Below are 24504 nucleotides of genomic sequence, written 5' to 3'. Positions count from 1 at the left end.
CCACCCTCCCCCCCCCCCACCCCCCTTCCCTGCCGATGCCACACTGGCTAGCAGGCTATTTTGACCGAACACCAAGAAGTCACAATACCATTTGACTTAAGCAACAGAAGCAGGTTCAGAGAGGAGAATTCACCACAGCGGTTTTAACAGCTCTTCCCAAAAAGATTTGCTTATTGCATACGAGCTCATCTCAGTGACATCTGGCAGCATTTATGAAGCATCCCTATCTCGTGTGGGCAACCGATGCCATAAATTTCAGTCACCCTTGCCTTTGAGAAATGCTAATAATGAAAACTCATCAAAGAGCAGCAATAATTTCTACTACTGACTAGATGGATGCCTTTCTGACTACTCAAAATTAATGGCAGATCTCAGGGTCTTAAAGAACAGCTGTCACAGAGAAATACACCTGCAAACAAATACGCAGTCTGCCTCTAAGTTTGATTGGGTATAGATATAAAGCAGCAACTCTCACAACAAACTGGACTGACTGCAAGGAGAAGTTAGCTAGCCTTCTGCATCATTGCAGATGATAAAACCAGAGAAAACGCAATGCAAGTACGCAAATGGGAAGCTTAAAAGGAACTACTCAGTCTCCCCTCCAACAGTAAGAGTGATTGATAGTCACACAGGTTATACATAAATTTTCACTTACGTCTAGTCTTGCAGACATTATAGAACTAGCTGCTTTATCACAGGATTAAAAACTAGCTGTAAGCCTCACACAAATTTGGGATTTTCCTCCCACTAGCACTGTTGTCACTCGCTGAAGCTTAAAATGACAGATAACTAATTAAATGTAATAAACTTAAAAGATGTGTTCTCATGAGCTTGCTTGGCAAAGGATTTTGCATCTGCGGGACAGAAAAAGCAACTATGGGGACCAGAAAGATCACTGTTACTATCAATTTCACGAGCAATACCCTATTTAGTACTGCTCTTGAGATCCTAGAGTCACGGTGGTGGGTGAGAATAGATATTTGTTTCCACGTATAATAAAATTTCTTGATCAAGCACTTGAAGATAAATGCTTAGAAAGCCAGACCCAGGCATATACCACATATACAGGGAAATCTCCAAGACACGCTTGATAAAAATGGCATAGTATCGAAGTCAACATCTTTTTCCAGGGCAGGGGAGAAAACAGGGAAGTGCTTCACTATTGCAAGTATTTGGGTTTGGATTACATGTCAGTAATTTCACAACTACTGTCTGTCAGATGCTTTCTGGAAGTCTATAATATTTCTGTCCCCAACAAGCACTACCTCACTGAGTCCGTGTACGAGTGATGTTGCTCCACCTACACAAGTTTTAGTAAGCCACGAAAGCAGGGGAAAGCTAAAAGACCACATGAATTACTGGGGTTTTTTACAGCATCCTTACAATGACTTACAGCACATAAGAGCCTTCAGGTACAATCAGAATGGAAATTATGCTACTCTAAATATGTAAATAAAACCCTGCAATACAGTAGTTTGCAATTACTTTAACAATACTGGTACTATTCAAAAATTGAGCTGAACTTAAAAGTAAAGGTATGCTTGTTTATCCCCTGATTTAAAAATAAAAATAAAATCGGAGTTAGAACCAAGTCTACAGTGAGTAATTTAAGGATTTAAAATACTGCTAAAGTGTTGCTGTAATTTAAAACAAAAAAAAGACATAACAAGACTAGGACACGCAGTGTTCAGATGGAGTTTGAAAGAAATTCGAAGTATTTCATAGAAAATACAGAGTGTACATCACTAAACAGCCTCAGAGCGCTCCCATTGCCAAGAGCACGGCACAACACAAATCACTGAAGTATCATTAATACCCAGTAGTACCTAGAACTAAGTATGATAGAAAATAATAGATTCAATTCAGAAGAAACTGGCCAAACGGAACTGTAGCTTTGATTCTTTTTATCATTCACAGCATCATAACCATTTACAGACAACCATGAATTAACTGAATGTTTTAACACCGGCTCCCAAAGTTTGGCACAATGAAAAGCGTGCTTTTTCATCTCACTAGCACTCACACCACCAACATCCCCATAACGAATTTTGTTTTTCAGAGGTGGCCAGACAGCTTGCCCTCTGCACTATTATTTCTGGCTTTGTTTCTGAAATACGCCCTACAGTAAACTGGACAACATCCTCCACTTTCAGTCTTCTCCTCTTGACATTTTCAATTCTATACCTGCAGCTCAATATTTTTCCTGAGAGCCACTGCTTCTTTATGTTTATTTTCATATCAAACCACAAGAGATTGTATTTTATTGATTTTTGTCATGCAAGCATGTCTAATAAATTTTACTGCTTGGGCTTTCTTGCTTTGGGCTCTGTAGCGGGATAGACAATTCTCTCTTGTAAGATGGAGCCTTCTGTATGTTCTGTGTTGCAGAGACAGATGGTAAAAGACCCTTCCAGATTTATTTTTTTTGATGTATTTACATTACAGCAGTCAAGAAAATATCCTGAGAGACTTACAGGAAGATCTCATTGTGAATACAAAACCGAAGGGTTTTAGAAACTCATTTAGAAACTATACGGTCAGCTGCACAGGTCTGAGAAATTTGTTTTCTTCCTTTCTTCTAAAGTCAACCCATTTCTAATTAAGAAATATTATTTTCACCATATCAAGTCTGAAAGCTCATTAGCAGGAACATGACAAACTAATATTTACAAAAGACCCTTAGATAAAAAGTGTCTCTTGTCGATTGTAACAATGCTAACCATAAGGTTGGTTTTGGTGTTTTTTTGTTTTTGTTTTTTTTAAAGCAAGTTCACCATTTAACCGACCTAACATATTAAAACAGTGGTATTTACAATAGAACACTGCAGTTACTCTTAATTAGTGGCTCTCAGTCTTTTACTAGTAATTGGCCTCCCTCGGATGGACCCTGGACCTGACTTATCACCTCACCTTCCCAGCTGATCCCTGACTATCAACAGGAGCGGTTACCATCACTGTCCTGGCCCTGCTCAGCTACTGCTGGACTCTGCCCCGGCCACCGAGGTCCCCGCTGCGAGCTATGCTGCAGCCACCCTCAGCTCCCAGCTTGTCTTCCCTTGTGGAACAGCCCCAACCTTGCTGCTCCCTGGCAGCTGTGTAGAATCCTCCAGTGGGAAGTTTAGGGCAGGAGACTCACCTTGGATGCTTTGAAATGCCACGTGAAGGCATTGATCTCTCTACAATGAATGCAAATGGGGCCTATGGAGACAAGGAACCATGCTTCAATTTCACCTTTACACCCCAACAACTGTTGTCAAATACAGAGGCAGAAAACTGTTTTTCAGGAGCTTTTCTTTCTTGCAGACTACATCAGTCTTATCTGAATGGGGCCTCCAGCAGTTAACAGTCATCTCTATCTCAATCCTGTTTAGATAAGAAGTCACTCATTTGCTTAATACAGTGTCGTGGTTTGACCCCAGCCAGCAACTCAGCCCCACACAGCCGCTCGCTCACTCATCCCTGGTGGGATGGGGGAGAGAATCAGAAGGGTAAAAGGGAGAAAACGTGTGGGTTGAGATAAAGACAGTTTAATAGGTAAAGCAAAAGCCACGCACGCAAGCAAAGCAAAACGAGGAATTCATTCGCTGCTTCCCATCGGCAGGCAGGTGTGCAGCCATCTCCAGGAAAGCAGGGCTCCATCACGCGTAACGGTTACTTGGGAAGACAAAAGCACCATCACTCCGAATGTTGCCCCCTTCCTCCTTCTTCCCCCAGCTTTATATGCTGAGCATGACGTCATATGGTATGGAATACCCCGTTGGCCAGTTGGGTCAGCTGTCCTGGCTAGGCTCCCTCCCAGCTTCTTGTGCACCTGGCAGAGCATGGGAAGCTGAAAAGTCCTTGACTGGCGTAAGCACTACTTAGCAACAACTAAAACATCAGTGTGTTATCAACATTATTCTCATGCTAAATCCAAAACATAGCACTATACCAGCTACTAGGAAAAAAATTAATTCTATCCCAGCCAAAACCAGGACATACAGCAATGCCAAAAGAAACAGCTAAATATTCTTACTGTACTGCAAAATCTGCAACCTGTATTTTCCTGTTTATTCTCCCAGTGGTTCCAAATGAACAGAGAGAGGACAACCCTGTAATCCCGTGCTCAAAAGCTGCCATGTGAAGCTCAAGAGAAGCTTGGTATAATCCTCCAGATTAGGCAGTGAACAAAGTTTATCATAACAACTTCACGTCTGCAGTTGTATCAGCAATACGATCTATATGTGTAAGGAAAAAATGTAACAGACAGCACAGCTGGAACCAGACAGTTTTTGCTACTACCTACACTATTTGTTCAAAGTTAACCTGGGTATTTTCACAAAAACTAGAGATACAGATGAGTCATCGTAGCCTAAATCAACCAAAACCAAAGGATTCTACTTGAAAAGTATACTTAATCTAGCAGCATATCCCTGACCAATACACTGAGAACAAGTTGTTCTTTACAAAACCCTTAGAAGACAGCGAGAGTGTCAATAACAGCTAATGATTAATGGGGCACAAGTCTTAAAGTCCTCCAAAGCAAGGCGATCATTAGAAGAAAGAAACAGCAAAACCTCCAATCCTCCCCTCTGCCTTTCACTAAGCAGGAGGAAAACAGAGACACACGGTTGCAGCCCAAGGCTTTCCCCAAGCCCACAGTCAGGAGCTGCTAAGAATCTCAGTGAGCACCTAAATGTCAAGTTACATTGTCCAGGAATTTTTCTTCTCAGAGGCATTCCACTCTTGCAGATAGCTGTTATCCATCTGAAACTATTTTACTGATAAAACAACATGAATATTTTGATATCACGCAAATTCACTAAATAATTGAGCCGAGCCTTGAAATTCCGATTATCAAATAGTCAAAGCAATTATTCTGTCAAAGAGTTCGTGAATTACGAGATGAAGGACTCACCCCACTCCAAATGCTTCTTTTTCAATTTCTACATTACTAATGTATAAGACTTTTGCACAGCACAATCAACGAAACCTGGCATTTGACGTCTGCCTGCCAGTTAATCTTGTCTCGTGCTGAATTTATCAGGACACCTATAAAGCTAATGCTATTTTCCCAGAGAACCATTTGAAAACTCACAGGTTTCATTAGCTACTCAGGACAGACCAAAAAAACCAGGTTTCATCATCGACCAAAACACGGGAGGGAGGAAGTGGAAGAAGGAGAGATAGAAACTGTATTTCTGCAGAATTGCCCGTTCCAAGCCAATAAAACTTTGCTGCACAAATCCAGCCCACAAGACAACAATAAATCAGAAATTAATCCCAAAGCTGGGCTTTCACAAGGCTCTTACACATTCAGATTGAGTTTTACGATGAGAAATTCACACACTAAATTCGTTTTCCCACTAGAAATAGATTGGGAATTGAGTATTACGCTGGAAGCAAATACACCAAGGGGTTTGCTGTGTCTCAGATGCTCCAGTCCTGGTTAGCAACTATGAATTCAGAGGGACCACATGGAATAAACACAATTCCCCGTAACCGAACTGGCACTGAACTACATGATATGGTTAGCAGCGATGCTTTTCACGCTTTACTTATGGGAACAAATTCTCCTATTCATTTGTAGACTGATGTACTGAGCAAAGTCCTAAAATTTCTTTTAAAAATAGCAGCAGCCAAAAGTCTTGTGCTGCAGAAAGAAAGGCCGGATGAAGCATTTAGGGATCTACCTCTTAAACCACTTCTGAAGCTAGTGGCAAACTAAAGCTGATATGGAAGTACTACGTATACAAACCTGCAGGCTTTCAGAATGCTCTGAACATAATATAATTAGGAATGGGAGCTGGAAACGTGTATGTGACAAAATATGCTTCCCGTGTGTGTACTTCCTGGCTGTTACAGGTGACAAGAATATGAATGTTAAAATTATCTATACCATAATTACTGTAATTTGTACTGAATAAAGGTGAAGGCTATAATCACATGCTTGTATAATAGTATTATGAGGTTTACACACCGATACGGATTCTAAAAATTACTGCTCTATTTTTCCTTCAATATCTATGGAAAGATACATTACTAAGGCTAACGAAGTTCCAGGTTAGAAAGTAAAAATTAAGGTCTGCCTTTAGTTTAGGATTTATATTTCAAAAACTATTTTCTAAATGCTTTTCTATATACTTATAATTCTGCCAGTTGTATTATTTTAATACACATCGTGGCATTGCTATTTACAAGCACATCAACGTTGCAAACAATTTTCATTTTAATCTGTGCCCAAATGTACAGTTTTCCAGTTAAAAAAAAAAAGCTTTTAGACTGTTTGTGCATTCTTGGTGTTCGTCCTAATGTTGTCATATTAAATTTGTTACTCCTATTATGTTTTTCCATTGTATAAAAACAAAACTACAGTATACATTCTTGATTATTTAAAAAAAAAAAAAAAAATCCAGATTTGCTAGTTAATACCCAGAAACATCCTTCCAGTCCAGCAGAACACATCAACAAGTTTATTTCTTCACTTGATCAAATTTTCAAATACAGAAATAAATCTCAAAATATTGTCATAGGCTATGCTTACTAAGGGTCATGGAGTTCCTAGAGGCTAAAAGAACCTGAATTAAGAATCCATACACAGACAAACCTAAACTTTCTAAAATAATGAGATAGCATTTGTAGCAAGATTTGTACCATCATGTTCATTATTATATGCTATACCCTGTTCTCCCTAGTACATGTAACCCGTGATTTAAATTGCTTCTTGGTCACAAGAGCTTCTAAACATCAATCTCATCATTGAACTTGTGAATGGATTAGGACTTTGGTCACCGCAGGATCAAGGCTTTGGCACCAGCACTGAGGGTTTCAGAACTACCTCATTTTAAATATCGTCTTAGAAGCTTTTAGTTACAGTTACTTACAGTTATAGTGCTTTACACTACTTACAATTGAGCACTAGAAGCATTCAAATGTCCAGAATTTTGCATTCTACATTTGAGCATACTACCTAAATCTTACACATTAATTAAATACACATTTACTGATGCCAGCAAATGAGAAAATCCAATGGTAAAACCAGCAGAGCTTCAGGCTGGCCAGCTCTGATGCAACAAGCTTTCGACTTCTGCTGCCAAAGCAGCTCCGAAGCTCCAGGAGCTCACTAGTTACATGGCAACTGGCTCGCCAGCCCTGCAAGCCAAGCACCTCAAAGTTACTGTTTCCTCATCCTTTTCCCTTTTAAAGTAATCCCAGGAGATTAACACAAATTTTATATTTAATGAAACGTTACCGCCGCACAGTTGCAAACCAGAATCGGAGCAGCCAGACAACCGAGATCCCAGCCGAAATACTGCCCTAAGTGCTCTGCACAAGACTGCTGCCTTACCGCTCTGTTCCTGGTTTAATTTCTCTATTTGTATTCTTCCTTAGGAGGGAGAACTCTGCATCTCTGATAAGACTTTTAAAAATAATTTAATAAATACGCATAAATACACAGAAATTGCCTAATTATCCTTGAGACTTATCAGAATAAAAATCCCTAAACCCCCACCAACCATGTCTTGAAAGTTAGTCAAAAATTGCACTTCTGTGCCAGTGATCCTGGACAGTGATCTTGGAGAGAATCTCTTCCAGAATCCAAGGATGCTCTCCTAAAATGGATGGCTTCACCTCCAACTCATCCCTTCACCATTATCTGTGCCAGCATTTTGTGTTGAAGATTTCTTCCACATATTACTTATCAAGAGCACCAGATGTATGGACCACTTAAAAAGAAAATGGAGATCCCTCCCTGGCAGTCACCCAGACAGGGAGTATGGAGGCAAAAGGAAAGGACAGCGAGATCAGTGAGTGGTCGTTACATGAACAGTTCATGCCTCTTCATTCACCGTTGCAGAGCTGAATTACTCCTAAACAGTAAGTGGTACTAGAAAAGAGTCTAAAAAGAACTTAAGAAAGTTCTTAAAATATAACAAACTGCTGTCTGTTATATTTTAATAGCAAACATATACATAAAGTACGGATGGATGAAACGGGAAGTGGCTTCACTGACATACAACACATTTCTGTATCTCTTCGAGATACAAAACACTCGCAGTAAAAAATGGACAGACAACTTTGAGTTTTGAAACATCTGAAATATGGAAAGATATTTTTCAAGTAAGCTTGCAACAATTGTTCTGAATTCAATATATATTCAAAAACATTCACATACTGTTTCTGAAATACACGAGAAATATTGTCTGCTCTTTGAGAGTTGCATGCAATTCTTGCAGATATGCAAAGCGAGGAGCAGCCTGTTAACTCCTCCAGTTGACGAGAGCCTTGAGTTCACTCAAACAGAATGATACTCTGTCAAACAAAGCGATTTCTGATAAGCAGAGGGTATTATCTTCAGAAATAAATGAAGGAACATATGGCTCTCATCGACACTACCGATGAGAGCCTTTCCTCCAGAAATCTGCAATAAAAAAAAAAAAAAAAAAAGGAAACCGGACAGCATTTTTTCCTAACAGTTATAAAATACAATCTTTACTGTCCAATACTTAATGTACCCGAAAAACGCTGTCATCCAAGCAACAGCCTCTAATCCTAACCTCCAAGATTCACGATATTGATGTGTTGCTGCAATATATCGTGCACACTCATTTCCCCGGTGGGAATAGCAGACGGGCGTAGAGGCAGATCACCTGGTAACTTTGGCTTGAAGGTTTAAGTTTACGTAGACGTTCCTGGTGTTTCAGATATGGATATTACGCATCCATTCAGTCACGTAAGATGACAAAAACCAGACCAGCGGAAGGGGAAGCTGGCTCAATTACAACCTAAAATTCTTTAATAATTACAAACAGTCCTTCTGTGCTTTCGACTGTGAAAGATACAAATATATATTTATATACAGAAACCATATATCAAATACAAATACACAAATTATTACATTCTGTTAAATAAGCTAGAAGTCGATAGCTTTAGCACTGCTGCAGAAATCTTGCCTACGCACACATATGTCCTTATCTCCATGAATGAATCTATAAATGCAAGCACACCTTTTAACTTCTCTTTGGCAGCTCTCTATGGATTTACTAATATTTTAAGTCAAGAATTCTGACTAGTAATAAAAATGCCTCAATAGTAGGTGCTTCCCTTAACACCAAGTAGAGATTTTTATGCCCGCAGAAAGAGGTTTCAGAAGGTTGACAGGCAACTCCATAAGCAGAGCCTACAGTGAAAGCCCCCAAAAACCTCACCTAGATACCTGGATGCAAGTAGGAATTAAGGACATCCACACGGATGAGGGACTTCATAAACTTTTAGGGAAAGACAAATAGACAACTGTTCCTCTGCTCTCCTTTGAAAGAGGGAAGAGACAAGAAAGTGGTAAGAAGAGGAGAGCGCTGGCCATCACAACAGTGCCGTCACTCAAACTTGCTGAACTAACAGAGATGGGAGAGCGAGTTTTCCCTCACAGCAAGATGGGGATCAGGAAGGGAGGTTTTCTGCAGAAACCAGCACCCTGGTAATATTTCAAAACGATGAAGGGGTAGGAAAAGATGAAGAAGGAGGAAAAAAACCGAGAATCTTACTCTGAAATTTCTCACTTGTCTATTAAAGAGCCCATTTGCTCCTGTTTCTCACTAATGACAAAGAAAAAGTATATTCATTACAAAGACTACAGCAACTGAAAGCCAAGTATGGTCTTAATTAAAATTCCAAAAATAATAAGAGAGTCATTAACAATCTAGCGGCGTAAGAAAGCTGAAGCTGGGCAAATGACAATCATGCAAACCTAAAAAAAAATAGGCACTGTTAAAATGCTGGTACTTATCTGCCTCTGGCACAATCTCACCCTCCTGCAGCTTCTCCAGTCTTTCAAAATTTGCATATGACACATTTCAATTAGATATCCAGTTGTCAGTAGCCACTTAATTACATTAGAAGAGATATGCAGGTATATAAAAATATATGGCATATTGTAAGACTGGAAGACATTAGACAGTTTCTGCTTCTGAAAAAGATAATCTTTTTTTTTTTTTCTAAAACCTTCCCAATAAATCAGTTTGCCAATACATTCCTTTGGAAATTCAGTGGCAGCAACACGAAATGCCAGATCAGCAAATTATTAAAATACTGATGTAGTAACTCAGCGCTGAGCAACTAATGAGCTGTAAAGTTCACTTCTAAAAGCAGGACACTCATACATTAAACACGTCCACAGTATTTTTGCTGTTCATTATAAATATTAATTTAGAGTTGGAAGGTGAACTATGCAAAATAAAATTCAACTCTGATGGATTCTGATAACATTGCTTTTAAGGATCAAGTTTCTTTGCAATAATATCCAGTAACTAAGGATGCAACTTTGCCAAGTTTGGTATTAAAATGCATTTTAGCGTCATGGTGAATCCCAAATTAGGTCGATGACAGATGAGCAGAAGCAGACAGACGATTTTCAATTTACCAAACAAACCAAACTCCTACTTACGTTGCAAAACTAATCCAAAATTACCATAAATTAAGGCTATTTTAAATAAAGGTAAAAATACGGGAAGCTATCGATCATTCACATATGTAACATCGATAATGAAATTCCTTCAAAGAAAACAAACACCAAATCTTTACTACAGCGCACGGTATTACGCATTTCATCCATCACAATGTGCTCTTCCCCTCTGATAAACAAGGACCCGGTAGTTTGTAGAAATGCTGATGAGTAGAAGAAACCAACTGCGTATTAGCCAGGTTTCTTCTGCCCACAAACTTGCCATTTCCTTGTGGTGCCCCAAGTCTCAAAGCGCGAGTGGACACAACACAAGAGCCTGTACTACGTAAAATAGACAAGACAACATCAGTGCTTCAAGGGTTTCCAAAACGGGTATTTAAGTGACAGTACCTATGTAAAAGCAGTAGATGACATGATCAAATGCTTATTTTGCTTCTCCCAAACTTTAGAGTGCTTTGTACTTCGCAAAGATACACATGCTTGAACCTCACTGATAATTTATTGAAGGTTGTTGTGAAGTGGAGGCTTGATAAAGGCTGGAAGAAGATATTACTAAAGCTATAGATCTATTGTTTCAGAAAGTAACATGACTAAACATGTCTTTCAAGTATATTAGAAGCCAAAACACATTATTATGCTTCTCCAGAGAGTATCGTATTTTATATTGGCAAACTTGTCAGACTCGGTATTTGCCCCAACTGAAAAAAATTGTTGAAAAGGGAACAGATAACTTAATAAAACATACTATAATGCGTTTCCTATGTGGAAATTAAGAATTTTTTCATCTGCATAGTTAAACCAATAATTCCGTTAATGTACTAGATGTGAATCTCAGTAAGTTTACCTAAGACACAGACATATGGCAACACAGAAGTGTCAATAAGAAACAAATTGGCACATTAAACCAGAGAATGTATTGACCTTGCAAGCATGACCACTAACGGAGGGAAAAAGCTAAAAAAAAAAAGCAGCAAAAGAAAATTGCCTATATGAGATACCCATAAAGTGAGTGGTGTAGAGAACGGAAAATATAGGTAAAATCCACAGGAAAAATATTTATCATGAAGTATTAATTACAATGAAAACAAATTCAGCTGGGAAGACTCCAAGATGAAGAAAACTATGTACCTACGCTCTAGGCTGGGATTTTGACCTAGTAATACCACTCCTATGTTCTAATGATTCTTCGAAACAAGCAAACAAAAAAACAACAAAAAACCCGCACTCACTCCCTCCTGTAACACCAAAAAAGCCCAAATTTGTACTGAGTCACAAATGCTGGATGCAAGAAAGTGACATTAATATGCCGCAGCACACAGGACATTTTAATAATGGCTTTAAGAACATCAGATTGCTCCTGAACCTGACTACCACATACTACAAAGAAGTTGTTCTCCCTCTGTAAAAGCCAAATTCAATTGTTCCTCAATGTACTGTCAGGACCAATAATAGACTCTGAAAAAGGCCACTCAAAACACATTTTCCTAAATGGGGAAGATCAGTCTGCAGAGGGATTCAGGTGGCCCTTTTCTATTTCAACTGGATGATTGCCTAGCTGCTTTTTCAAGAGTTAGATGCAATTAGGATATTACTGTCGACAGACTATAACTCTAACATCCAAGAGGAAATGGCAATTCATTCAAATCAAAAATATGATACTGATGTTCATTCACAAGTAATATTTTTAAAAGCATTTGCGCATTTGTGGAAAGAGAACATTTCAATTTTCCATTCAAAACTGATTCTTACCTTTTAAAATTTTCTGACAATCAGAAAAGATGACCTAATTTTCTTTTTTCTCTCTCTCTCTCTTTTTTTTTTCTTTTCCTTTTTTTTTTTCTTTTTTTTTTTTTTAAAGCTTTTCGTTAGGTATTTGGTGTGTCGTAGTTTCAATTTCTGGTTTTCATACTGTTTTGGAATGGGTCTTAAGTCTCAGAACCTCCACAAAACACAGATCTACATATTTTACTCTTTAAAACTCAAAGTCTTTCCATGCCAAATCAGTTTTTAGCTTAAAGAATATGTCAATGAAGCCCAAGAAAGTGTTTGCACACTATTGCATCTCTCTCTTTCTTGAACATATTCATGTTTTTTAATATATTGCCCATGAATATATGGCCCAGGCTTCTTTACTTGTGCTAACTCTCAAATCAGGATACTTCAATTGCTTGAAAGATTTATTTCTTCTAATATCCAAGGGAACAAGTCGAAAGGAAGCAAAATGTTAATAATTAAAAGTTAGATGTGGAAACCAAGAACTGTAATTCTACAAACGCTCACTCCAATGAACTAAAGCTCTATCAGGCACAGCTCCTCATATCCTGAATGCCCAGAGTCTCCGAGGTGGTCAGAAAGATCAATTTTCCATTTTGCAGAAACCTGGAAGCCACTATTACAAAAGGGTATCTGTGGAACAACGCTCTTCTTTTAAATGAGGAGTTGTCAGGATGACATGATCTGACTGCAAGTATCTTGCAATGAACAAAACAGCAACCTCCAGGGAACGATGCCAGTCAGCAGTAAAAGGAATTAATGGCTAGAGGCAACACATGGAGTCGCAGTTTCACTGTAGAAACAGCATGCAACATCCATCCCGCATCTAGCAGCCTTGGAGCTTTAAACTGCTGAAGGGCTTGCCAATCTTACTAGAAGCATACGGCTGAGAGGAATATTGGTTTTGAGTAAACATCTTTCAAAAAACTTACTTTCAAGTCTCTACCTCCACCCTTTTCTGCAAAAGAAGTTTTACCAAAACTTACCTCTGGATACTTCAGTTTTAGAGTTTTATGCATTTCCCGAAAACGACTGTACCGCCTAAACACTGTCCACGTCTCATCCAGGACTGTTATCTATACCGGAAGACACAGAAGTAAAACCACACAATGCATAACACTGAAAACCACGCAGTATAAAAGGTTATCAGATTAAAACAGGCAATTCTTAGTTCCCTTAAATTCATAAGCTTTTATAGATTTACTTAATTTTTCTTTCATTACAACAACAGAACTGTATTTAATAAGGAGCAATGATTGCAAAGCAAAAAAACTGAATGCATTTATTTCTTATTCCTGGTTTGACAAGGCTGTAAACACATTAAAATATTTCCAATCATTCCTTGGTGCAGCTATGCAGCTCACAGCATTACGATCAGTGGGTGTTCCATCAATGAATTAGTAACATCCAGCACAAGCATAGTGTAGCCTCTCTATACATTCATAGAAATGTATATATTCTCATACACACACACACGTATACGCATACACAAACACAAATAATAAAATATGTTTCTCGGACACACAGAGTTCATTACCACGTAGAATGGCATTCCAATTTGTAGGGTAAAAAAATTACATATGCTGGCTTTCAGTAGAAGATATTCCTTTAAAACATCCTTGGCCCCTGTCATCAATATGTTGACGAATGTCCCATTTATATAGGAGGTTTCATTAAAATCAACAGAACTACTCCTGTGAATAAAGCGCATAGCAACAGGAGCAAAGGGGGAGGGCAAGCCAACCCTACCATCACTTATTCACAAAATCTTCACTGAAACTGAGAAACCAACAAAAATTTTAGGGAAAGTTTTAAGAACATTTTTCACTGCCTGAAATCAGGTGAAATGAAAGAAATTTGGAAGTGGGTCATAAAAGTGCCATGACTGGAGCCTTTGATTTTACAGCAAAGTCCTTCTGTAGCTCTGGTGATCCAAGGCTACCAAGAAGCAATGTTGCGGGGATAGTGGGCATTTTTCTGCACCGACTAGTAGAGCTGCAGAAAGCCAACTGGCATTGCCTAAACCTAAACCTGAAAAGACTGTTGCTTTGTTAATCTAGCAGGCCTAATATGTGATATTACCTCTGCCTAGCTATAAATTTATGCATGAAGATCAAAAAAAAGCTTTTTCATAAAATGCATTCCACAAAGACACAGGCTTAGCTTTTAATCCTAAAGTGACTTCTAAAACGAAGAAGTAGATCCCTCACTACTGAGTGCATCAGAAAGTCAGAGTGACAGAAAGTCACAACGGAGCAGGATAACTGAGTAGGAGAACAAGAAACTAGAGCAATAAAGCCAGAGGAAATCAGCATTGTTGTCGACAACTGCTACCTCATGCTCACAAAACTCATCTCTGGTCCACCCTTCCTCATCCCCGCTGCCTTGATAGTACAGGAACAGGAAAACTGGTTTTGGAAACCAAAAATTATTGTGTGTCTTACAACTTCAGGAGCCAGATTTTTTGGTCTAGGATTTTTTTTTTTCCTATTTACTTCTATTTTTAACCGGAAGATGTAAGTAAACAAAATTGGCCTTCTCAAAACTTTTCAGAAATATTAAAACGCAGGTTCTTCTAGCACATCTCCACAAGGTAAATTCATTATTTCTGATAAAAGTCATGGTTCATGTCACCAATAAGCTTGACTGCTACCATGACATCTGCATGATTGACTATATTTCCTTATTAAAAAATTCACGCAGTTGCCCTCCCTCAGTATATTGTTAACAGCGTCTCAAACTTTACAAATCAAGTGAATGGATTTAACGTGCATAGGCAGGCTTAACTAAAAAAACAAGTAACAATTCAGGAATACGCAAGTTACACTGATCTTGATTAATCAATTAACCATTTTGTTCTGAATAATTAATTTAAAAGGCTTTGTGATTTCAATGTTCAAAGTAAACATTAGAGTGCAATGGATTCCTGCTTTCTTTTTGCTTTAATTTTGTATTTTAATATTTCTGACTCGTGAAATTTTGCTGTGATAATTTCATTTGTACGTGAAATGAAACTTCTTTACTCACAAGTGGCCTCTTTTTTCCCTAGGGTTTTCACAGAAGCATGCCTTTAGGGGAGCAATCTAGCACAAAGCATCCAAGACTCTTCCAACTCACAGCCTGGAGAAGCTTTCTTTTTGCTTTAATTTTGTATTTTAATATTTCTGACTCGTGAAATTTTGCTGTGATAATTTCATTTGTACGTGAAATGAAACTTCTTTACTCACAAGTGGCCTCTTTTTTCCCTAGGGTTTTCACAGAAGCATGCCTTTAGGGGAGCAATCTAGCACAAAGCATCCAAGACTCTTCCAACTCACAGCCTGGAGAAGAGCATGTATGTCAGCTTGCCAATCAAGTTGTTCGCCGTGCATCTGACAGCTGTCTAGGTGATAGGGTGGTACCAAACTTACCCAAATCAAATCGCCCGCAGCCACTTATTTATTAGCTTTCTTCTACAAAGTTTAATACACAACTGTGTTAACCACCTCTTTGGTAATATTTGTTAGAGATGGGCAGGAAGGAAAAGAGCAAAGCCGTATATCTGTGCTGCCTAAGAACCGAAGAATTTCTCTAGAGCGTTCTCCGGTGGCTTGGCTTGACCTGACTTGGTCCCTGTCATCCTCTTCGTTTACTTTCCCAATTCTTGCAATAAGACTAGCAGGTAATGCATTGCAAAATTTTATTGTTGTTAGTGAAATTTTTTTCTCTGTTGACGCGAGATGCCACCAAGCCACTGCCTCCTTCCCATACTGCTGATATTATTGGAAAATTAATTTTAAAGCTAAACAAAATCTTAACCAGTCCCCAAAGCTCAACAATAACGTTATTAGGACCAAACTCCACTCATATAAACAGGATAATTACAGCGCACCTGGCATAGCAACAGCATTTCCAGAACACGGCCTTTTACTTCTACAGCTGATCCAGCCAGTTAGGGCTGGGATTCTTTTCCCCCATTTAAAAAAGCTGTATGACAGACCACATACTCTGTAAGTATGGGAGGGGGACATACGCAGATCTTTTGAACAGTAGCAAGTAAAGCAAATTTGGATAGCAAATCACTAGTAATTTGCTAATATAGCAGTTAGAAGTATGTTCTTAATTAAAAAAAAAAAAACATATTGTTGACTAAATCTGTAGGACAGATACTCAAAATATTCTTATCTGGGCACTTAAGCAATCCCAGACTTGCCTCAGAATTGTGGGGGTTTTTTTATTGAGGTGCACCATTTGCTACGTAAAACTCAAATTTGAAAGGAAATACTACAGTCCTGTCTCCTTACCTTTTCTTCTGCATGATGACTGACAGAAAATAACCTAACAGACATTTTCAGTGTATTTCACTGTAAAGCATGTCACAGAATTTGTTCCCCTTCTGCCTCACAGAAATAGAAGTAAAACGGTAAGGGGGGGAAGAAGAAAGAAATATTCCACTTGATTCTGAAGCAATCAGAAAGAACAGAACATGCCCACCTTACTCATCTGGGCTGGTTAAACTGTCTACAGCAATTGTGAAAATTCGTATTTCTCCAAACGGACCTTGTTGAAACTGTCCTCACACTGTCTATGAATACAGCATCTGAAAATCTAAAGTTTGCTTTAAAATTTCTTGGAACCTTTTTTCACTCATTATTGAGGGTATTAATCTGATAGAGTTGAGGGAGGATTGGGCTTTTTCTTTTTTCTAATTTAGGTAGATATGGGGCATGCATCATCTTCTTTAAGAACTACAACATCTTCTTTTAAGAACTACTATCAATAAGCACTGCTTCTGCTTTACTCCAATTCTGCAATAGCTCACTGAGCTCAGAAAGAAACTTCAACTAGAAACACAGACATTTTGAGCAGACCCACCACAGCATTTGGCTGAACAGAACTGTGACCAGACCTGGAGAAAAGCACTGCTTTGAGGCGCATCTGCCTGGATCTTCTCTTATAGAGAACTCGTCAGAGATGACTGAAAGGCTTTGAAACACAGAAAAAGCCAGTTTTGAAAGAATATCAAACAGGATAAATAAAATGAAAGAAGTCAGAACAACTAGGGAAAGCTGAATAAAAATGAGAAGGCTTATCTACAACTTTCCCTCTAGTCAGAGGACCCCTTGCAGGGCTGTGCTTGATTCCAGGCTTTGCTTCCATCACCCACTTTTGCGAGACCTTGCGTGCCTTGATGTGAGCTGGAGCTCCCCCTTCCCTGCTGCCTCGTTGCTCCTTCTACCATCCATAGGTACTGTCTGTAACAGATGCCAACAGTCTTACCGACGCAAAAGCTCTTCCCACACGCTGTTTCTAGCACAGCCTTGCCTGAATATTCTGCGTATCACAACAACATGAAAGGAAGAGGAGAATACAAGAATAGTTTTCTGGTACTCTAATTCAGCTCCAACATAAATATGTTTAGACCTCAGTTACTAATGTTTCATCACATCTTTAAAGACAACGTACGAAACTGTCGCTTAAATCGACTTTTTTTTTAAATGTGTCTTTTCATACTGAATACTTAATAGCAGACCAGCACAAACAGCTCTGTGACATCTCTTGCTGCAAAAAGAGAAGGTTCTATCTTAACTCTAATAAAGTATGGTTTTGTTTCTCTTTTGAACTCTTTCCAATAGGTTCTCATGGGAGTCACCCAATATCTTAAATAGGATTTTAAGTAAGTCACTTAAGTAGGATTAAGTAATCCTTCAGTAGGATTAATTAAGTCAGTCATGCCTATCTAAAGTAGGATCTGTATCCAGTGGAAGAACCTGAGTGGACAGACCATCTTGCTGACCCATTCCCAAAGATTATACATGTCTAGATGGACAAGATACTGAACCTGCACTAAAAGAAAATATTTTTCGATGATGTTACCAGCTGAAAGACTTACGAACTGACTGTGATGCTGCCAAGAAAAGTGGAACTCACCCTTTCTCTTTTGGCATACAAAGGAAATAAGCTTTACTACTGCATGTCACAAGAAGAAATTAATATATTTGTTATATAAAAATTTATTATATTTGTTCCTCTGTACAGCCACATGCCAGGATTTAACTACAAACACAATCACTAGAAACATCTGCTGAAGAAAATACTTCTGATATACCTAGGATTCAAAGATTGGGGGAGAGTCTTAAAATTCAACTCAATCATCCCTTGTCCCTTTGTAAGATTTCAAAGTGCTGTTACACGCGGATAGCTACCCATTTTCCCAAGAGCAAGAAAGCTTATCTGGGAACTCGCAAAGGAAATGAGATTAACAACGCCCCAGCCCTTCCCCAAGGCTGACACATACTCTGATATGAGATCACCTGAAAATAAACTTGAGCAAAGCAAAGTAAGGCTGAATTAAGGAATTGTTTCAACACCTGACATTGTATCCCGACCCATCAAGAAGGGATGAAATAAACAGGTGCACTTTCTCTCCTCCCTGCCCTGCCTTCCTACTTTCCTGATTTTTAAGGCAAAAAAAATCACTATACCATGTATTCTGATTTCCCATAGAATAAAAGTAACAGCAGCTGAAGATCAAAGTAGAGCTGGGAGCTCTGCAGGGGAAAGGTTTAAAAAAGAAAAGTTTGTGGAAGGTCTGTGGATTGTGGCTTGGAGCCAAATCCTGACCACAGCAAAAGCAGCCCACTGTGACATAGGGAGACCTGGAAGCAAAGGAAAAATCATAAACAGTTGATCGATTTGTGTAAGGGAATGACTGTAAGAAATATCCCAAAGACTGACAAACTAAGGTCCATAGGAGCTTCAACAGAAATATTTAGTGCTCTAAGGAAGTTGACAGCTATGGAATACAATTATTTAAGCGATAGCCCATTCTCTACCCCATATGTCATCCATTTCTTTGCTTTGAACTTCATCAAAGCAGCTATTTAAGCAGCAGCTTCTTTCAGAGGCAGCCTAGAAATGGCACAGGAGAGAGAAAAGATGGTACTGGCAAGTACGACCAGAGAATAGCCATCCTGTATACGCCGCTCTTAGCCAGAGCACCCTGTTTTTTCTTGGTTACAAATTCCTTCCCCTCCCAACATTTTTCTTCTACTACATTTCCTTCCAGATAAGTCCAAGTCCTCCTGCACATACTCTTTAACTGCCCCTTCATCCTAAGATCTTGCAGACGCTTACAGGGGTTTTAGGGATGAAGGAAGAATACTCGGAAAAGAAATCCACCAACTACTGGCAAGTACGAAATACCTTTTTACTTTCATAAATATAATACCTATTTACCTTCACTAACCATTACCCAGTTTAGCAAATCCCACGTGCTGAAAATAGTTGGCGGCTAGAACAGTCCTTGGGGAAGTTTTGTATGCACTTACTCTTCACTCAGCACCTCTTTGGCTCTGGGCTTTCGCTGACCCCAGGAAATTCAAAGTTTAAAAGCAAAAAGCAAGTATTCAATCCACAAATTGTGCAGTACGTTTCGAGATGAAAATTTAATTAGCCCAAACAGGGCTAAGATTGCCCATATTAGTAAAAGCCTTCGCAAAAGAGAATGTGAGCATAGTTCAAAAATGGTCCTGCACCCCATGAGGGCAGGTCACTCCTCCAACTTAAACGAGCTAACGAAGCATCTGGCAGTACATTCAGTGAAGAAGGCTGCCAATTCTGTCTCTGATGCCATGTACATTAGTTATGCTACATGTCCACATGCACTGAGAGCACATTTCCAATCAGATTTCACATCTTGCTTTGAAAAAACACTGGATTAGTACCAGAGGAAACATAATGAATATGCATTTTTTTCCAGCATTTCGGCACAGAAGATCAACTGAGGAAGCCACTAAAATGGAAGAGAAGCAGACAACAGTTTGGAGAAGCAAGCCCTTAGAAAAGCAGGGAAGAATCAGAACAACACAGAGAGCCAGAAGGAAATCAAGCCTTTGTCGTAGATATGTGCAAAATACTTTAATTATGCTTTTATTATTACAGGCAAATATTTCAAGTCTAATCATATCCTATACCTGACATTTGCATCTCAATAAAGGGCTTTCCTATAACCAATATGCATTTAATCCTCATCTCTGCAACACCTTGAACTGAATTATTTGACATTGGATCTGCAACTGCTCACCCCAAAGGTCTGACCATAAACCTTCCGTGTACAATTGATCCACTCAGACAATACCTGTCTCTACAGTGTCCTGTACTGTGCATGCCTTCTCACCACCTCTCTTATTTAGCAGAAATGAGGCCACTTAGACAACGGAAAAAGATAGAACCAAAAATTGCTGTTAGTGGAAACAAAAACTACATTTCACTGGGGTTAGGTAAGGTGATTTCTGGAATCTGCAGATTCTCAGGTGCGTTTCGAGCTGCTGTTTCCATCTTTGCTAACAGAGATGCTGTCACAGTGAACACCGATGGCTGGACAGAGCAAACTAGGAATTACTTGGTTTTAAACAAAAGGCATTTTTCTATTATTATTGCTACTATGATGCTACTGTTGTACAAATGCAAGCAATATGTTTACAGAGAACCCAACCATTAAGGAGAACCAACTGAAAAGCACTTACCTTTATTTCAAACTCATAGTGTTCATCTTTTCCCTGCCCACACAGGACATAGCGTGGAATACTAATTTTAATTGGGTCCTTTAGGTCATCTGGATTTGCTCCCAGAGAACGACAGACCATCCGCTTTCATGTGCATACCAAATAGGGAGAACAAAGGAAAACCAAAATCACTACATAAGGAAAAAAAGAAAAGAACTTCACTAAAAATGAGAAAATGTTCTTGGCCAGAACAGCAGGGAAAGATAGCATGAAGAAGGCAGAAATTATTTCAAAAATGAAGGAATTACTTGGAAAACAAAGTAGATCTCCTTTTATAAGCAAGCCCTACCATTTTGTTATGCATGGAAAAAAATTGAGGTGAAATATCAACAAAAATATTGCTTATTCTTTGAAAAGGCATTTTCAGCTTAGATATCAAAAACAAGGGAAAGCAGAAGACTTTGTATTAATCATCTTTGAAAAAAACAAAATACATGAATCAAGCCTTCACAGCCAGCCATATTTTTGGTATGTCTTTATATAACAAACCTGTTTACAATATCACGCAATGCTGCATGGAATCGAGACAATTCAGAAATTGCCTAGATCTGAGACTTGTAAATCCAAACTAATTTTATAATTAAATAAGGTATAGATAAGGGAAGTCCACTGTCAGAACAGTTTCCTACTATTTTCTTTAAATCATCTCTAATTATCAGAAAACTCAATTATGATAGATTTTCACGGTCTTGACAAAAATGTCTAAAAAGGTATTTGTAATGAGGGCACAATTCTCTGACTAACAGCCAGTTGGAATCTGTAACTCCAAAGTTATGTCAAAAATAAAATATTTTTGCAACTGAAAAAGTTAATGCTTTGCAGTGAGTGTGTCCAAAAGTAGCATAAGAATTTACAGTGAATAAGTACAGAAACCGCCTTTTAGGAAGTCCTCCACTTTCTCAATTGAACGTATTTGGTCTGAAAAGCTTAATGAACTCGTACTTAAAAAATCACAGCACCATGACAAGTATAAGTTAATAACAAAACAGATGGAAAAACTATCACTTTAAAGTTATGACCATGTTATATATTTCTATTTAGTGATGCTATCCATCAGTCATATAGATACTGTATTCTCATTCAGAATAATATAACATTCATTTTCAGTCCCTTAGCAACTACGACGAGACACGTTCCTTGGTCAAAATTCTTCAGTCTTGACCAACACTATCCCCACACGCGAACTGGTGGCTCACGCTTCTGCTCATTGACATTTGGTCTCTCTGTAGCAACTACTGGTGACTCCCAGTACATGTGATACTGTGTAGGAGCTGGAGAAAAGTTTGAAACTCATTCATAAATGCCCCTCTGAATGCTGTTTGTTACAGACAGCTTTTTGGCATCCTCACCTGGCTATTGAGAAGGGGAGTCTGTTATTTCATTACTAGTCAATTGTAAATGCCAATGTCATTTCCCTTAATGTTAGCATTAAGAGTAGTGAAAAAGAAAATACAAAGAAAGTGAATTTTAGTTCCAATTAACTTTTCTAGGTGTTTTCCACAGACTACTTTATTTTTTTAGTGAAAATACAAAAAAAGTTTGCACTGGAATGGAAAAATACGTTTAGAGACTTCTGTTTACACAACAAGTATTTTCTCCTCTCCAATTTGCCCTTCTTTCACTTCTCCCCAAGTTACTGGCTTTTCAACTAAAACTCATTTCTGAAGCGTAGAAATGTAAGCAATTTTTTCCTTGGGGGAAAGAGGAGTTCATTGCCTTGACAACAATGTCATCTGTTTTAAAACAACAATAAAACTATAAAGTCATTCTTAAAGCCACCTCTGTCAACACGCAATTTATTGGCAGTCACTTTCAGAGAACTATTACAAACAGCTAATAGTCAGAGAGAAAAATAACCTCAAGCACAAAGTACTGGGAAAAACACACCCTAATACATTAAATAATGCTTTGATAGTCATAAACATTGATCATTACCTTATGTTTCATTTACAGTAGAATAAAAGATATTACTGTGAAGTCATTCTTTCGTAAAAGTGCAGAATATTCATCGAGTTAAGATTTGAAAGCAAACATAAAAGAGGAAAACCATGTTAACTGGAACACAACATGCACAAACATTTAACTTTGGGGTATAATCTGAAAAGCAATTATTTGCAGAAATTGCTGTAATTTAACAGCCCTGACTAAGACAGTCCTCCTAGATAATGCCACTCAATGTTAATTTTCACCAAGGCTCAGAAGAAATGCCTTGGTGATGTCAATGAGGGAGCCACTCTTGAACTGGACCGACGCGAGGTTACGCTCCAACTCCTAACTACTCCGTCTACTCCATGTTCGGTGAGCTATTTGTGTACACTTTTTTTGTTAAAAACCAAAAACCATACCTCTAAATAACGTGACACATTTTGCTCATCTTTGGACTTCCTTAACGTAGTGGAAAGTTTTGTTACGATAAAAAACCCCATAATTCTTTATCCAAACCAGCATTCATCCTTCCAGACACAACTTTCCCATCCAATGGAAGTTATTTCTTTTTAAATCCCACGTGAATTACATTATCCGGTCTTAACATATGGTAAGAACAAATGGGAAATGTTCTTATACTAGTAGAGAGACTGAAGTCTAACTCTGTCTAGTAGAAGATTGCACCTCTACTGGCAATATGCTTACAGAATTTAGAATTTCAGATTAGATACCACTGTTTTTTCTGCCAAGGACCATCTTCCTCAAACAAGGCAGATGGCACATTCAAGCAACAGGATTCAAAAGGTATTCAGCTCCCTTTACAAGGGATGAAACAAAAGATGGGAGACAACAGCTTATTTATTATTTGAACATCTGACAGGTGTAACAGGTAAAGAATAACCTTGTACTAAGCTAAAGGCAAGCCTCGACTAATGGAAATCTTTTACTAATGTTCAATAGTTCCATTATTTCTTGGAATGTAATATTAAAGAGACTGTAAGAGATGCAATCTCACAGCATCGCCAACCCCATTAGGAAGCAAGCAGAAAAAGAGGCACGTTACATGCAGAGAACTCTAGGGATAAATTTACTCCATCCATCAGGCAGTATCCCCAGTTGCTAACTATCCATTTAACAGCGTGAGAAACATGTACACAGACGACAAACCCCAAAATGTTTGTCTTACCACAGGTATAGTAGCGTGACCAAAGGTCGAAACGCTATTTAAAGCACAACCAACATCCCTTTACACCCTTTAACCAGGTTCATTTTCACGTCACATTTTCCTTAAACACTCAGACCAAGGGAATATAAAGACTTTTTCTATTGCGGGGGAGTACAAGTTAACTATTTGGACAAAATAAATAGGAATGACTTAAAGCCGTGCACTGCTTCCCTGCAAGAAAAGGAGGGGAGGGGGAAATCTAAAAAGAGTATTGGATGTTCTCTGCATTTTTCTTGTTCTGTTTCACTGCTTCCACGTAGCCTACGCTCTCTTCGCTCTAGGCAAAGGGGGCAAACCCAGGGCAAATCCATCAATTCCTGGTAACTCAGCCAACACGTTTAGAATAAGCCAAACACAAATCCTTTTGCGCTTGTGACAAACTTTAATGCAAGAGTGCAATAATCCTTAACGCAAAACTCCGAAGCAGAAGAGAATCGTCAATGCTATTCTTCCCAAAATTGTAAGTATAAAAGCTATAAACATCCTTAGTATTAAGATCATACAGCGAATGTACCACAGGAACCTAAACGCACCTTACAGTTCAGACAAAAAATATATTGCAGATGTTTTGAAATATTGAGATCAAGGGCATG

The 24504-nt window shown here is 38.5% G+C and overlaps 1 protein-coding gene across 1 annotated transcript in view; it reads right to left on the bottom strand.

The window, feature by feature from the left end:
- The window catches only part of KIF16B (kinesin family member 16B), a 68866-nt gene that overhangs the window by 24526 nt on the left and 19836 nt on the right, over nucleotides 1-24504 (bottom strand). The window contains exons 10-11 of the mRNA XM_009575551.1: nucleotides 20722-20844; nucleotides 13201-13290 (exon numbers count right to left, since the gene is read on the bottom strand). Coding sequence (XP_009573846.1) covers nucleotides 13201-13290; nucleotides 20722-20844 — 213 coding nt within the window. The remainder of the gene's footprint in view (nucleotides 1-13200; nucleotides 13291-20721; nucleotides 20845-24504) is intronic.

This window comes from Fulmarus glacialis, unplaced genomic scaffold (assembly GCF_000690835.1).
Source record: "Fulmarus glacialis isolate BGI_N327 unplaced genomic scaffold, ASM69083v1 scaffold2914, whole genome shotgun sequence".
In the NCBI taxonomy this organism is placed as follows: Eukaryota; Metazoa; Chordata; class Aves; order Procellariiformes; family Procellariidae; genus Fulmarus; species Fulmarus glacialis.
Note: the sequence above shows the minus strand (reverse complement) of the source record. Positions and strands in the feature narration are given on the sequence as shown.